The sequence below is a fragment of the Camelina sativa genome, chromosome 15 (assembly GCF_000633955.1).
Source record: "Camelina sativa cultivar DH55 chromosome 15, Cs, whole genome shotgun sequence".
NCBI lineage: Eukaryota > Viridiplantae > Streptophyta > Magnoliopsida > Brassicales > Brassicaceae > Camelina > Camelina sativa.
In genome coordinates, this window is record NC_025699.1 from 7,949,224 (window position 1) to 7,966,035 (window position 16,812).

Here is a 16,812-nt window from a genome sequence, read left to right on the forward strand (position 1 = left end):
CCTAAATCTCCACACAATATACCCTAATTGTTTGTTATATTAAGGACGAACAACACAACAACAACTTTTTATATACTATAAACGAGTATAATGAAAACAAAAAGGATAACAAACCACCTCAACTTTAATCTTTAGCTTCAATCTTCTGCTTTGGGATAGGATCAGAGCTCTAATTGAATCCAGTGAAATAGAAAGGGACGTCCAGTTGAGAGTGAAAAGAGAAAAATCCCGATTGGAGGGGAGGATGCTGGTGGGATCGGGCCGATTGGAGTTGGTGGGCTCCACATGTTTTTTTCTTTTCTTTTTTATTTAATTTATTTATTATTTTTCAGGGGCAAAAATGATACAAATTGGTCAACAAAATGTCAAAGGATACTTAGAATATTGGAGGGTAGCAGCGAATATGACTTTTGGTCAAAGGGCACAAGAGATAATCGTCCATTCTTATATCATGAATGCATCTTACCCTTGACTTAATTGTTTTTTTGACAGCATATCTCCTTGACTTAATTAAAGAGAGATTTTGAGATTGCTTTCATAAATTTTTTTTTAGAGAAGCTAAATCTTTTAACTAGAATACATCGTTGTTTAAAGGGTGAAAACAAAAATTTTCGCTCGATTCTAACGGTTTATAAAATATAATTGCGTTGTTAGTTCGGTACAAAATTGTCTTTGTCTGAAATTTTTACTTATTTGGGGCTTTCAAATCTTTATTTTTTTTCTTTTTCAAATCCTACTTCACTTTGTGTCTTTTACCCTGATTTCCGAATTTCATTATTTCCATTTCTGCAAGTTCAAATCTAGACAAAAACGCGATTTATTTCTTAAAACGCCAAACGTGGTCTTGTGGTGTGGTGTCCGCCAAAAAGCAGAAGGGGCACTTTGGGTCACACAACTCACAAAAACACGCACACGCACACGCTCATCGCGTGAGAAAGGTCAAAAGCTTTTGAAATAACTTTAGCGGCGCGCGATTTGCTAGACGAGAGACATTTTACATTTACACAGCCTCCGAGGATACATATCACATATCGATTGTCTCGTCTCATCAGAAAAAATGGAGAATCTACTGGCGAATTGTGTCGAGAAAAATCTTAGCCAGTTTATGTTCACCAATGCCATCTTCTTCTGCGAACGTCTCCTCGCTGAATTCCCCTCTGAGGTATGTATCCCAATTTCGCAATCGTATAGCTTCGATCACATCACATTGTTGTTTCATTTACTCTTCCGGTCTGATCCGATCTACCTAGCTCTGACCCAGAGTAGACATTTCTCGATTTAGACGGTGTCGAGTTCTAGGTTTTTTTTTTTCTCTCCCGATGCAGTTGGAATCGAGAGGGTCTGAATTATGAGTTCTTCAATTTGGCTTGATTTTGTGAATTTTTGTTCTTCGATTTCTCAATTATGTATTTGTATCTGGAATTCTAGGTTTATGTTTTAGTAGAGATATTAGCCAATTTGAGATTTGTTTTGACTTGGATTTTTTTTTTTCACATTCCTTAGTTCTGTGATTCTGGTGAGCAACTACTTTTCATTATGCAGGTGAACTTGCAATTGTTAGCTAGGTGTTATTTGAGTAACAGTCAAGCTTATAGTGCTTATTATATCCTCAAAGGTATTTGGATTCTTCTATATTTAAACATCTCATATATTGATTGTTTACATCTGTTGGGAAAACACTAAACTTGTTTTTTACATTGTGAAAATTTGAAGGTTCGAAAACGCCTCAGTCTCGGTACTTATTTGCATTCTCATGCTTTAAGTTGGATCTTTTTGGAGAGGCTGAAGCCGCGTTGTTGCCTAGTGAAGATTATGTTGATGAAGTATATGGCATTGCTTTTTTTTACTTTGCTTTTCCAAGCTTAACTTTGAGAAACATCTGTTGAAATTCCAATGGCAAGGATGTTATTGTCCTTTTCGGGAGTGAAAATTGGCAATTGCTGACTAGTGACTTCTGCTTTTTTTGTAACATGCAGGTTCCTGGTGGTGCAGCTGGGCATTATCTTCTTGGTCTTGTATATAGGTGACGGCTTTTTTGCTTTGCAAGTTCTATATAAGATATTTTTGGCTCTCGTATGTAGTACTTCTCTGTCTTTTGTATACTGATGCTGTAACAAGCTTATTAATTTACTGCATCTTTTACTGCAATGGAACAACTTTCCTATGCTGCAGTTCATCTTTAGTCTAAGTATGCTTCAGAATCCGAATGCCAAAGAGAGAAAACAGCAATATTGACAGTTTATATGGATTTGCTAAGGCTAATAGTATTAGCTTCTGACGTGTGTTACTCTCTGGTTCATGCTTCCAGATATGCTGGGAGGAAGAACAGTTCAATAGAACAGTTTAGGATGGCATTGTCATTTGACCCATTGTGTTGGGAAGCATATAGAGAACTTTGTAGTTTAGGTAAGTGAAAGCTCTGTATGAGTTATGTATTTATCAGTTTATGTTTTGGTTATTCCATCTGGAAATATGGGGCAACAGATTTATTTCTTTGCAATGGCGTTCTGTGATTACCTTTTCAGGTGCCGCTGAAGAAGCCTCAACAGTTTTCGGAAATAATGCTTTCCAGCGTCTTCAGGAAACTTTTGTCACGCAAAGAATAAACTTCTCAGAAGGAGCAAACATAGACCAGCTTACAGATTTTGATAAGGCCTCAAGAGATACAAGTTTATGGCGAACAGAACATGTTCCAGGAGAGAACCAACAAGATCTGAAAATTAGGCAGCTTGGAGCAGATATTCCGCCAGATACTGACAGGCAACTTAATACAAATGGATGGGACTTGAACACACCTTCTCCGGTGATTTCACAGGTGATATAATTAAGTCGACCTAGATTGAGAACGTATTAGTTACTGTTTCTAGCTTAAAATCGTAGTTGTTGAATGTCTGTAATCTGCTTGATGACCTATTCCTTTCATAAGGTAATGAGACGTTTGTAAGATGCCTCCTTATCTTTAAGTATCTATATTGTTTAGGTATTGGATGCTCCACCACCTCTGCTTCATAAGAATATGCTTCGTTCAGCAGTGGAAGGATCTTTGATGTCTGTACATGGAGGGCGCCGAATAAAATTTAGTGAAGAAATGTCAGCAGAGGTTTTATATCTGCAATGAGCTCTAAGTGCTTTCAATTTTTCTTTGCATAAGCGTCTTCTCATTATTGCATATGCGAACAGTGATCATCTAGCATTGCAAATATCCTAACATAGAGCTTCGCCGCCTTGTTTCTATCTTCTAGCTCTATGGCTGGATCATCTAAAGTTACTTGATTTATTGGTCTTCTTTTACTTTATTTATCTTGAAGGCTACAGAAGGGTCTGGGCGTCGCCGTAGTGCTAGAATAGCAGCAAAGAAAAAGATTCCTATGTCGCAGTCATATGGTAAAGATTCATATCGGTTACATCTTTCACCTTCCGAGTCAAACTGTGTACCTTCTCTTTCCTCGATGGTTGAAAAATGCCGAATCCAAAGTAGCAAGGAAGGTAACGTTTTCCTCTTATATTTTGTATTTTATGTCTTCCCAACCGGGCTACAGAGCATCAACTGCTTATAGTTTCTGAATTCTTTTGAGGAAAAAGTTAGATCTCTAGTTAGAATAAATGATGCAAAAGTATTTAGGTGGCTTAAGTATTTTATATGACAAATTGACAATAAGACTTGACCATATGTGTCCGGCGGTTCCGGCTACCGTTCTTCATAAATGATTCAGCGACGACGTCAGGCCAGTCTATAAGTGACATTGGAAGCTCTGTTGATGATGAGGAAAATAAAAATCCTAGTGAATCTTCCCCTGATAGTTCCAGCCTCATATCTGGAATCTCGGAAGTGCTAAACCTTCTGAAAATTCTTGGAAATGGCCACAGGCATTTACTTATGTACAACTGTCAGGTACTTTATTAAGACAATGTGCGTATGGGTTCATATTCTTCAACTGTAATACTCTGCCTAATAGTTATACTATCCATGTCTAAGCCAAAATAACAAAATTCGATACTACTGCAGGAAGCTTTGTTGGTATATCAAAAGCTATCTCTGAAACAATACAATACACACTGGGTTCTCTCCCAGGTGATAATATGAGTAGCTTTTCCTGAGCGCTGTTTTATTGGAAATTGAAGCCAGCTTAAATGATCATATTAGTTCATTGACCCTTTCTATTTTCCTTTCGTTGGCGCTGAAACTAAAAAATGAGAAACGTTTTGACACAGGTTGGAAAAGCATATTTTGAGCTACAAGACTACTTCAACGCTGACTCTACCTTTACTCTTGCTCATCAAAAGTATCCTTATGCTTTGGAAGGAATGGATACGTACTCCACGGTTCTTTATGTGAGATGTTGTCAATATTTACAAATTTTCCTGCTATATATCATGAACTGTCCCCGAACTAACTCTTGAACATGATGTTGACTGAGAATTACCTGTTGCGATGTCAGCATTTAGAACTTGATTTTGAGATCCACTTGCAGGGAGTTCTATGTTATTGTTTTACTTTTAGTGATTTCGTGTCTTTGTTTTTGAAGCACCTGAAAGAAGAGATGAGGTTGGGCTATCTGGCTCAGGAGCTTATTTCAGTTGACCGCCTATCTCCAGAATCCTGGTATCATTCTTAGAGTCAACCACATATGTCTGCGTTAAGACTTTAATACCTATAGGCTTTAACCAGAACCCGTAAACAGAAACCAGTTTTTAGCATAATATTATCTCAAAATCTCAAAATCTGAAACTGCATAGTTTCTCTTTGCTTGGATTTTTTTTTCTGTAATGACTGGTAACAATGTGAATTGCAGGTGCGCTGTTGGGAACTGCTACAGTTTGCGTAAGGACCATGATTCTGCTCTCAAAATGTTACAGAGAGCTATCCAACTGAATGAAAGATTCACATATGCGCATACCCTTTGTGGTCACGAGTACAATTCTTTTCTATGTGTCTCTCTGCGTGTCTTACTCTGCATATAACCATGCATGTACAGTAATAACATACGGTCTCACCTTGGCTTCACAGGTTTGCTGCATTGGAAGATTTTGAGGGTGCAGAGAGATGCTACCGGAGGGCCCTGAGCATTGATACAAGACACTACAATGCTTGGTACGGTCTAGGAATGACCTACCTTCATCTGGAGAAATTCGAGTTTGCGGAACACCAATTTCAACTGGCTCTTAAAATAAATCCAAGATCTTCAGTCATCATGTGTTACTATGGAATTGCTTTGCATGAGTCAAAGGTTGGTACCTAATATACGCTCTTCCCCATCAAGTCTTACTTATATCATATATTGTGATGTTCAGATTTAGCTGTGAAACTAAGCGTGGCAGAAAAGATAATAGTTCAGAAAAAATCTATTAAGGTTGAGATAATATTTTGCAGAAGAACGATGAGGCGTTGAATATGATGGAGATGGCTAAACTCACTGATACGAAGAATCCGCTCCCAAAGTATTACAAGGCTAACATATTAGCCAGCCTCGGTGATTATCACAAAGCCCAGAAAGTTTTAGAAGAGCTCAAAGAATGTGCTCCTCAAGAGAGCAGTGTCCATGCGTTGCTTGGCAATATATACAAACAACTAAAGCTATATGACAAAGCTGTGTTACATTTCGGCACTGCTTTGGATTTAAACCCTTCTCCATCTGATGCTGTCAAGATAAAGGTTAAGACTCCTTCACCTTTTTTTGCTTCACAAGCATCAATCATGGTCACATTTTAGCTTTAGGAGAATAATGGATTATTAATCAAATTGTTATAATGTTTTTCAAGATAAATCCTTTGAAAATTTTCAAGTTTTTGGTTTGATAGAATTATCTTCGCTGTGCCTACAGGCTTACATGGAGAGGCTGGTAATACCAGACGAGTTGGCAACGGATGAGAATTTGTAGATTCATTGTGCAGGTAAAAATGTCTACACCCGTATAACCCAAAGCCATCTATAATATTTCTCATCTTGTGATAGGGTTAATCCTAAAACTAAACTTTGCAAATTTCACTAACTGATTAAATATTTTAGGGTTTAACTACAGAAATTTGTATAGAGTTGGGTTGAAATTTGCATTTCTTTATTGGAACATCTTTATCAATAAAATTTTTTTTTTTTCTTCCTTATGCCTATATTTGTGGCACTCATTGCACCAATGGTAACTATCTGGTGAAGGGTTTAAACTTTTAAGACAAAGTAGAAAGTATAAAAGGTTTAGCAACAGTGGCAGTAATATAGTGTTTTTATTCAATCCTTTTCAAAAATAAAAAGATGTTAGTTGTAAAGGCGTATATACCATCAATATCATAGTAGAAAGCCAAGTCATCTTATAAAAACACCCCCACTAGTTAAAATTTTGTATGTATGCCAATTTATTTTATATAGAAAAGCACGACCTAATATCCATATATAGATGGCTATAATACATAGTGCAATCTAAAGTACAACTAAAGTTGATAAAAGAATTCAAAATTTTCTTCTTCCTTTTTCCATTATATTGGTTATTAAACCCCTAAAGCTAATTAACAACATAAATAAAATGTTGGCGTAATGTTCCACGTTTAAGTACTTCTTTTGTTGAAAAGTCTGCCTCTTTCTCTCTTCTTTATAAATCCCACACACACTGATCCTTAGTCCATAAGCAAATATCAAAGCCAAAAAAAATAAATACAATAATCTCATTCTTTCTCTCTCTATCATTCTAAAGATGGAGAAGAATATACCAATAAGCAAGAAGCTATGGAACATCGTACGTTTTGTCATGTACATGTTACACAAAGGCATTTCTAAGCAAAAGCTCCTCGCTGACTTTAACGCTACTCTCAAACGAGGTAAGAATCTCATGTTCCACAACCGCCGCCGCGTCCCAGCAGCCTCAACCGTCACGTCGGCCCTGCCGCGGAAAGAATACGAGTTTAGCTGCAGCGACACTCCTAACTACTCATTCCCCTTTAACATTGCCGCTTTCAAGAAGAAGAATCACCACAACAGCCTCTTCTCTTGTGGCCATGCGCCACCGACCCTCGACGACGACACTTCCGCCTCCAGAGCCGTCCTTGAGCTGCTGAACGGCGTGGGAGATCATGACCAGCAGGGAAGTAACACGCCGGGGGCTTTGTCCATTGAGGCCTTGACGGCGTTATCTCCTTACTTGTCAGGGTTTGGACGGAGTAGTCCGTCGGTGAGGCCTTTACGGGTAACGGACTCACCGTTTCCGCTACGGGAAGATGGTGACGTGACTAACGGACATGTTGACAAAGCAGCCGATGCGTTTATAAAGAAGTTTTACAAGAACTTGAATCAGCAGAAGAAGATGATTGAGTTCTCACCTAATTAATATTTTCTCTTTTTGGCTGATTTAGTTCCGAAGTTGTAATAATATTCTTGGTTGGAGGGTGGGGATTATTTTCTCATTTCTTGATTAAAAAATCAGATCATCATGAATAAAATTTATTCGGGTGACCATTTTCTACATTCATTCAGAAAATGTAATGGATTGTTAAAGAGTATTTTATTTGAATGCAAATTGCTGAGAAAAAAATGCATTCCATAGTTTAGGAAATTGGAAAAAAAAAAAACAAAATCAAAATTAAAACATATTTTTTCGTCGATTTTGTTTACTTGATTTCATCCTCATGTGTATCTTCCTCAAATTTATTCGGAACATGTGTAATATATTGGTTACAAACAATTGATTTCCTCCGAAAAAAAAGCCACTCTTTGTCATTTTTTTTGAATCATGAGAATGAGATGTACTACTTTGTTTATGATTTCTTGTGTTTTCATCTTTTTCAATACGAACCATATTGAAGGTATTAAGCAGTATCAGTCGGTTTTTTGTTTTGCATGGTTACTAAAGAAAAATTGGAAACATTGATAGTTAACAATCGCATAAATTGGTTCTGTAGGCAAGGCAGTTCTAGAATATGACACAACTAAAAGTTGTTGTGGTTGAATCAGAAACAAAAAAAGAGGTGGTATAGCCGGAGAGTACAAACTATTACGTGTTCGAGAGAGATCATGGAAATGAATAGTAGTAGTAGTAGTACTACGGAGAAATGATTTATAAGAGGAACATGCATGTACATGTCATAGGCCTCCCGTTGAGTTGCGTCTTATCTTAGAAATTTCGGTCATTAATAAGGTTTATTGAGAGTTTTAAGTTATATTCACGAAGATAAAAATGTAGCTTTCACCAAAAACAGTATCCTAAGACCCCAAAACAATGCTTTCTTCGAGCAATATAATTGTCATGAACTCATGTCTCATGATGTGGACTGAAAGACCAAACCACGTAAGGACGAACATCAATGCTCATGTCAACATTCTATAGGCTAGCTATAGCTAATCCCGATCAATGTACTTTCCCATCTTAGAAATTTGCAGCCATCAATACCAATATCTATTATATATTATTATTACATGCAAGTATAAAAATGTCTTTTCTCTTATCTTAAATAATTGAATGGGATACGCATATAATATACTTCGTAAGCAATAATATAATCGTGCATGTATATAAGAAGAAGACAACAACTTTTATCTGAAAAGAAGAAGAAAAAACTCGGTTGTACATCGTAAAAGCCGTCAAGGACCAATGCGAGCGAGCTGTTTGGCTCTTTCCTTAAAAGCAAAAGAAAAGAAAAAGTCACTTTTTCTCTTCTTTCCAATTTTTTTTTTGCTTTAGTTTTCTTTTTCTCCACTTGTTAGTTGTTATATGAAACTCTCTTCTTTGTGTTTCACTAGTTTGAACTCTTTTAGTCATAAAACAACAAACTCTGCCACAATCAACCAAAAGCCAATGAGTCAAATAAAAACTTCTTTTTATGAGTGAAAGTGACTATTGGAATTCAATCTCTTTTGATTTCGAAAGTTAAGGAAAACCAAATGGAAAGCAGATTTCTGCATGTTCTTTCCTTAGTCGATATATAAAAGTGATTTGATAGACATAATTAATCATATAGGCAATTGATACAACTCTTAAATTTTGTTAGTTTAGCTAATCCGTAATTAAAACTGGCGGGTATAGTGCTTCCGTTATATGATGATATTTTTGGTAAAATATGTTTGTTTTGAGGTTTTGAAAGACAAATGTAATGACGTAATTCCAAATGGTATACAAGTTATTTACCAAATAATTCTAAATGATTTTTTTTTCTTGCAACGTGTGTTTATGTACGTACAAACCTAAATATAATACTTCCCACTAGAATTATTCGTATCAGAAAACGAAATGCATCAAACAAAATTTGATTTTTTGATCTCATGTAACGTGACCGACGAGATAATGCGCTAACATCGCTTATCTATTTAAACTTATATGATTAATGCAATTATTAATTATATCAGGTCTTCTCGAAGAACTCAAGAACATCTAGATGGCATAAGCTTTTGTGAGATGGGTTCCCCTTTTAGGTTTGATTTAAAAGAAGATATGTAATGTGTAAAGTCTTGCTTCAAATGATTTGCATGTTCCTATTGGATTAGGGCGTACGTCTTTATTTTTTATTAATATTTTTGTATCTTTAATATGTGAAATAAACTTTTTAACTTTTCATTTTAGTACGATAGTGCTAAAGTTTGATGGTTTAAACAGAATTTACAAATTCTAAATTCAAAAACGGCAAAGACAATGTCTCTCATTTTCTTTTGCGTTTAAAATTTAAAATCTATATATACATTTTATTCACAAATACAAATTTTCATATCGCCATAATTATAAACTCAGCAATATCTATGGACTGATCATCGGTAGACGAAAAAATTCTAGACAAAAACTATTTTAAAAAAAATCTTAATTTTTATAACTTTTATAAAAATATTTTGATAACAAATGCCAAATCCTTCATTTAATATGTTAATTAACCGTGGAGTTGACTTAACAATGGTCAATTCAAATATTGCTAGAACTTAGAAACGCATATAGACTAACTTCTCTTTGTTAAATTTGGAAATTATCTCAAAAGTAAATCTCTTCACTAAATCTTGTGGAACAACAATATATAAAACAACAATATAAATATTATCTAAATATTTTGGTATTATCTAGATCTTATTACCTCTATCTCTTTAAGCAAAAAATAAATAAAATAAAATCCAACCATAGTCATGATCTAATTCTCTGTAAGCAACAGCTAAGAGTTTTGAATTATCTTCAAACCATATCTCAATAGTTAGTTTGAAGAGATGTTCAGAATATGTTCAGATTCTTTACTTGTATAAGATATCTTTCCAAATGGCTTAAACTCATAATTTATCAACTGTTAAATTAACACTTTGGATTTCTGTATATGTGAATGGCTGTATGCATAGTAAATATATCCAGCTGGAACAAATTGATAATCAAAAAATTCATATATATATATATATAAAGATTCTATGTGAAAAAGTAGAGATTTCATATATATATATATATATATATATAAGAGAATTTGTTAAAAATACCCCTTTTGATATACCCCTTTTCAAAAATACCCTCTTTTCTGGCCATTTTTATTTTTGCCCTCTTTTAATTTTTAATGGCCATTTTACCCTTAGATGAAAATTATTTTATTCAATAAAAAGAAAAACAAAATTTTCCCGCCAAAAAATTTCCGACATATTTTCCTGCCAAAAAATTTTCGAAAAATTTTCCCGCCAAAAAAAATTTTTTCAAAAAAATTTTGATACAAATTTTTTACAAAAAAATTTTCCCGTCAAAATTTTTCCCACCAAAAAATTTTTACAAGGTTTTTAAACGGTTTTATAAGGTTTCTACCTTATAAAAACCTTATAAACACATTGTAAAGGCTTTTACAAGATTTTTTAAAGAGTTTTAAAAGGTTTTTTAAACAACTTGTAAACGTTTTTACAAGATTTTTACAAAGTTTTTAAAAGGTTTTAAAAAGTTTTTAAAAGGATTTTAAAAGGTTTTCCTATGGTTTTTAAAAAGATTTTTAAACACCTTGTAAACGCTTTTAAAAGCTTTTTAAAAGCATTTACAAGGTTTTTAATAGCGTTTACAATATGTTTAAAAACCTTGTAAACGCTTTTAAAAGCTTTTTAAAAGCATTTACAAGGTTTTTAATAGCGTTTACAATATGTTTAAAAACCTTGTAAACGCTTTTAAAAGTTTTTTAAAAGCATTTATAATGTTTTTAAAAGGTATAAATTTCAATATTTTTGGCGGGAAAAATTTTCAATTTTGGCGGGAAATTTTTTTTTGGCGGGAAAAAAATTATTTTTTCAGGAAAAATTTTCGATTTTGGCGGGAAATTTTTTTGGCGGGAAAATATTTTTGATTTTGATGACTGTACATTCTTGCTGTCACTCAAAAAAGGGTAATTTGGTCATTTTGTATATAAAGAGGGGTAGTTTTAAAAATGGTCAACATGAAAGGGTATTTTTAAAAAGAGGTATAGAAAAAGGGGCATTTTTGAGAATGCCCCTATATATAATACATTGAGGGATAAATTAGTATTAATAACACATTCTCATATCGCAGTGATATATCGGTTTTGTGAGTCTGCATTACTTGACTTAACTCAAGCATCTTCATAATGTTTTGAATGGGTTGACTATTTGTAATATTTTTTTGTCTGACCTTTTTCACATTTACTATTTTTTTCTTGAAGCAGATAAACACCAAAATAATTATAATCCTTTGAAGCAGTATTTTTCTTAATTATATATATATATATGTGAATTTTCTAATTACATACTCATATATATATAATTAAGCGATTACTTATTCTATTAGGCTTATGACAACAACAAAAAATTATCTAAATATTTTGATTTTATCTAAATCTTATTTAGGAGTTTTATATTTGTTTCTTTAATTAAGCAACTAGGTATTAACCTGCGGTTTAGCGCAGACTGAATTTTTTATTTGATGTAAATTTTTGTTGTTGTTATGTTATTAATAATTTTTTATGATTATTAATTCTGTTTGCTTATATATAATAAATTTGTATGTTAAGAATATTTTTTACAGAATTTATATAATGTTGTTTTAGATCATTTTTCTTAACTACTATAACCGAAAACTTGCTCACCATAACTTTCTGAATCATCTACACTTTGAACAGAGTGATTCATTTATAATTAGTTAAATATGTGAAGTTCTGTAAAAATTATATCTACCACTTGAATAGTCTGATAAATCATCGTCCCATATTTTGCTTCTATTCACTGGACGGGTACGTCGTTAATGATTATGCTTGTTTAAGTGGATATCTCATAATCTTTTTTAGCAATAATAAAATATGTTAGTTCTGTAAAAAAATTTCTAATGATAATATCGAAACATAATTACTATAGATTATGTCATTAATAGAGCTTTTCATCTTATTGTTTTTTCCACCTTCGTGAAAATTGGAGAGAAAGAGTGTGAGAGGGAAGCTATAATGATGTCTTATTTTAGGTGCAAGTATATCGGTTATTTAGTTGCACTAATTTTTAGTTTTACGCCAATTAATATTTTAATTAGATCAATAATTATGTTTAGTATCTTTAATGATTCTATCCTTGTTTGTACTATTTCTAATGGCATTTCATTGTAATTTTTTACACTTATAATGTTAATTTCATATATGTACTTCTCAATTAATATTTTGATTTTATCTAAATCTTATTTAGGAGTCTTATATTTGTTTCTTTAATTAAGCAACTAGGTATTAACCTGCGGTTTACCGCAGACTGAACTTTTTATTTGATGTAAATTTTTGTTGTTGTTATGTTATTAATAATCTTTTGTGATTATAAATTTTGTTTGCTTATATATAATAAATTTGTATGTTAAGAATATTTTTTACAGAATTTATATAATGTTGTTTTAGATCATTTTTCTTAACTATTGTAACCGAAAACTTGCTCACCATAACTTTCTAAATCATCTACACTTTGAACAGAGTGATTCATTTATAATTAATTAAATAAGTGAAGTTCTGTAAAAATTATATCTACCACTTGAATAGTCTGATAAATCATCGTCCCGTATTTTGCTTCTATTCACCGGACGGGTACGTCGTTAATGATTATGCTTGTTTAAGTGGATATCTCATAACCTTTTTTAGCAATAATAAAATATGTTAGTTTTGTAAAAAAATTTCTAATGATAATATCGAAACATAATTACTGTAGATTATGTCATTAATGGAGCTTTTCATCTTATTGTTTTTTCCACCTTCGTGAAAATGGGAGAGAAAGAGTGTGAGAGGGAAGCTATAATGATGTCTTATATTAGGTGCAAGTATATCGGTTATTTAGTTGCACTAATTTTTAGTTTTACGCCAATTAATATTTTAATTAGATGAGTAATTGTCTTTAGTATCTTTAATGATTCTATCCTTGTTTGTACTATTTCTAATGGCATTTCATTGTAATTTTTTACACTTATAATGTTAATTTCATATTTGTACTTCTCAATTAATATTTTGATTTTATCTAAATCTTATTTAGGAGTCTTATATTTGTTTCTTTAATTAAGCAACTAGGTATTAACCTGCGGTTTACCGCAGACTGAACTTTTTGTTTGATGTAAATTTTTGTTGTTGTTATGTTATTAATAATCTTTTGTGATTATAAATTTTGTTGCTTATATATAATAAATCTGTATGTTAAGAATATTTTTTACAGAATTTATATAATGTTGTTTTAGATCATTTTTCTTAACTACTATAACCGAAAACTTGCTCACCATAACTTTCTGAATCATCTACACTTTGAACAGAGTGATTCATTTATAAATAATTAAATAAGTGAAGTTCTTTAAAAATTATATCTACCACTTGAATAGTCTGATAAATCATCGTCCCGTATTTTGCTTCTATTCACCGGACGGGTACGTCGTTAATGATTATGCTTGTTTAAGTGGATATCTCATAACCTTTTTTAGCAATAATAAAATATGTTAGTTCTGTAAAAAATTTTCTAATGATAATATCGAAACATAATTACTATAGATTATATCATTAATGGAGCTTTTCATCTTATTGTTTTTTCCACCTTCGATGAAAATGGGAGAGAAGGAGTGTGAGAGGGAAGCTATAATGATGTCTTATTTTATGTGCAAGTATATCGATTATTTAGTTGCACTAATTTTTAGTTTTACGCCAATTAATATTTTAATTAGATCAGTAATTGTGTTTAGTATCTTTAATGATTCTATCCTTGTTTGTACTATTTCTAATGGCATTTCATTGTAATTTTTTACACTTATAATGTTAATTTCATATTTGTACTTCTCAATTAATATAGTAGGATTTTTTAAATGATGCTTCTCACACAACTCTTTAGAATTATCGAACAAATGAATGTATTTAAGCAAAATGAACTCAAATTTGAGAATTATTTTGGTCAATGATAGTTCAAATATTTTTCTAGCTTATTAGCAAAAGAGTATATTTTCGCGGGTCCTATGAAATTTTGGACATCATTTTGTTTACAGCCTAAATAAACGGAAGCCCTTAAATTATGAATTATCAAGAGGCCCATAAAATACTAAGAGATCTATATAAAATTGCTAGAGGTCGACAGAATTAATTGCATTAGTAGCATTAATTGCTAAAACTTTCTTTATTAATATTTTTGAGCAAAAACTGCTGCAAAAATACTAGTATAGATTCTGGTGTTTATATAATTAAGACGTTTTTTTTTTGTTTTTTTGTCTTCAATTTCGACGAATATAAACGGCCACTGAGGCTCAAACAAGCCTCTATATATTATTTGGGCCTCATAATCGTATTTCTTTGACCCGGCTTAAGCATCAAAATTAAAACTTGGTAAGTTAATTAAAACTCCTGTGTGTAGGAAATAAAGAAACAAATTTATTCAAACTTAAGCGTCCAGATGACGAATCTGTGACATAATGATTTTAAGTGAAAATAAAAAACTGAAGTAAAAGTAGTTAATGTTGGTGTTATGTCCGTGAACGGTCGAGGCCACATAGACACTAATTTCAAACTCTTTTGACCTTTGAGACTGACAAGTTTGGTTTATTGTGTTCGACGCGAAACACGTTGCACAGACTGAAGTTGGTGAATGGTGGGTGCAAATCCATCATTCCAACTAATATAAAATTATATCATCAATGATACTCTAACGTTCAAAATCTAATATCAATAAGTATCATTTATTGAAGGAAAGAATCGAAACCAAAGTCAATCTACTAGTGTTTAAAGAAAAAGAAATACTGTAATATGTAGACACATATATATACAATTAGTTTTGATTGATCAACATGTCCGGATCAGTTTATCAGTAGTATCCTTTTTTTTTTTTTGACAAACGTTTATCAGTAGTATCCTTTTTTTTTTTTTGACAAACGTTTATCAGTAGTATCCTTGGGATTTGCAAAATACATGACATAAAAAAAAAATTAACACACATGATATATCTAGAAGTTACGAAAGAAGAGAAGGCGAAACACGAAAGGTCACACAAACCAAATGGTGGTAAGCGGTAAATCAATAGTTGGTAATTAGTATTTAGTATTCTATTAGCTTGCCAAGGTTAGTAGTAATTGATTTTTTTTTGGCTCGAAACGTTATTTTGCCATTCAAATTATTATATGTATAGCGCTTGCAATGTAATTTGACTTTCTTATTTGATGAGTAAATCGTAAGGTAACGCTCTAAAGTTTATACGATTTACGTAGGTAAATTAGTAGAATTTTTAAAAAATTATAAGAAATAATATTTTTTGAATATTTAAATTCATTTCATATATTTTTTTGTTGAATTGTATTGTTTTATATACTATAATAAACCTTTAATTTGGAATCTTTAAATATTCTTAAGAATATCATAAATATATAATAGATCAAAAAGTTAAAAATTATAAACACTCTAATTTGATTTGTTATAACACGTATCAATAACATGTCACTATAATATGAAGAAATTTTCAAAAATATGATTTCTTGCTAGAGCACGGGTTAAAATTTCAAAAATATGAATTTTCAGATTAAATTTAAGTTCGGAATAATATTGTTTGGTAGGCTTTCTCCGTCATGATGATTTTGACAAACATACGTTACATATTTGGTCCTAAAATTAACATGTGATATACTATAGGTTAAGTCATGGAATTAACAATCAAAATACAATATATATAATTTTAAACAATAAACAAATCAAATAAAATTAACAAACAAAAATTAAATTTTTATCACATAACTTAATCCGTATTATACCACAGGTCAAAATCTAGATATACTAGAATATATCTTAAAAAATAGATGTATTTTCATAAGTCATATTCAGTATATAATTTCATGGCATAGTGTTCCATAAAAAAAACTTTTAAAACAAATAAAATAATCACATATACGATGTTTTTTTAAATAAAAATTACTAAATAAACAAAAGACAATAATTTTAACACATACTCTAGCACGGATCATATTCTAGTTTACATAGGAAAATTAGTAGATTTAAAAGATATATATAAGAAATGACATTTTTTCTTGTTAGAGTCTGAAATATTACCAAGTCCCAACGATCATGTCGCATTTGACTCTAAAAATGTTGTTGCTAAAAAAAACACTTTTGATATCTCTAGTGTTTTACTTGAACTCAAAGTTTTTTTTTTTTGTAACAACACTTTTTTGTTTTGTCTACAATTGTTATAAGAACACTAATAAATTTTCTTTGCGGTGTCATATATTTTACTATTAATAACTATTTACATATTTGGTCATACATTTTGTTTCGTAAAATTATAAATTCTATAAATTTTTACTAGTTGACTTGTATATAATTTGGCAAAACATATTGAAAATATTATACTTATTCCATGATATATCCACTAGTTTGTAATATAATTACTTAAAATGTTTTATTTTGTGTAATTAT

General features: G+C 31.6%; 2 protein-coding genes across 3 annotated transcripts; both read left to right on the top strand.

Moving 5' to 3' along the window:
* On the top strand, nucleotides 892-6,059 carry LOC104745962 (cell division cycle protein 27 homolog A-like). 2 transcript variants are annotated; one of them, XM_010467352.2, is made up of 16 exons: nucleotides 892-1,162; nucleotides 1,543-1,615; nucleotides 1,714-1,823; nucleotides 1,977-2,023; nucleotides 2,309-2,406; nucleotides 2,526-2,815; nucleotides 2,981-3,100; nucleotides 3,309-3,486; nucleotides 3,714-3,892; nucleotides 4,007-4,072; nucleotides 4,213-4,332; nucleotides 4,527-4,603; nucleotides 4,794-4,913; nucleotides 5,009-5,228; nucleotides 5,372-5,653; nucleotides 5,823-6,059. In XM_010467352.2, the coding sequence occupies exons 1-16, from the start codon at nucleotides 1,058-1,060 to the stop codon at nucleotides 5,877-5,879; spliced, it is 2,142 nt and encodes a 713-aa protein (XP_010465654.1). In that variant the 5' UTR covers nucleotides 892-1,057; the 3' UTR covers nucleotides 5,880-6,059. The 2 variants fall into 2 exon arrangements, with proteins under 2 accessions (XP_010465654.1, XP_019092572.1); XM_019237027.1 differs by having other exon boundaries at nucleotides 5,375-5,653.
* LOC104745963 lies at nucleotides 6,545-7,436 on the top strand. The gene has a single exon (XM_010467353.2). The coding sequence runs from the start codon at nucleotides 6,684-6,686 to the stop codon at nucleotides 7,311-7,313; it is 630 nt and encodes a 209-aa protein (XP_010465655.1). The 5' UTR covers nucleotides 6,545-6,683; the 3' UTR covers nucleotides 7,314-7,436.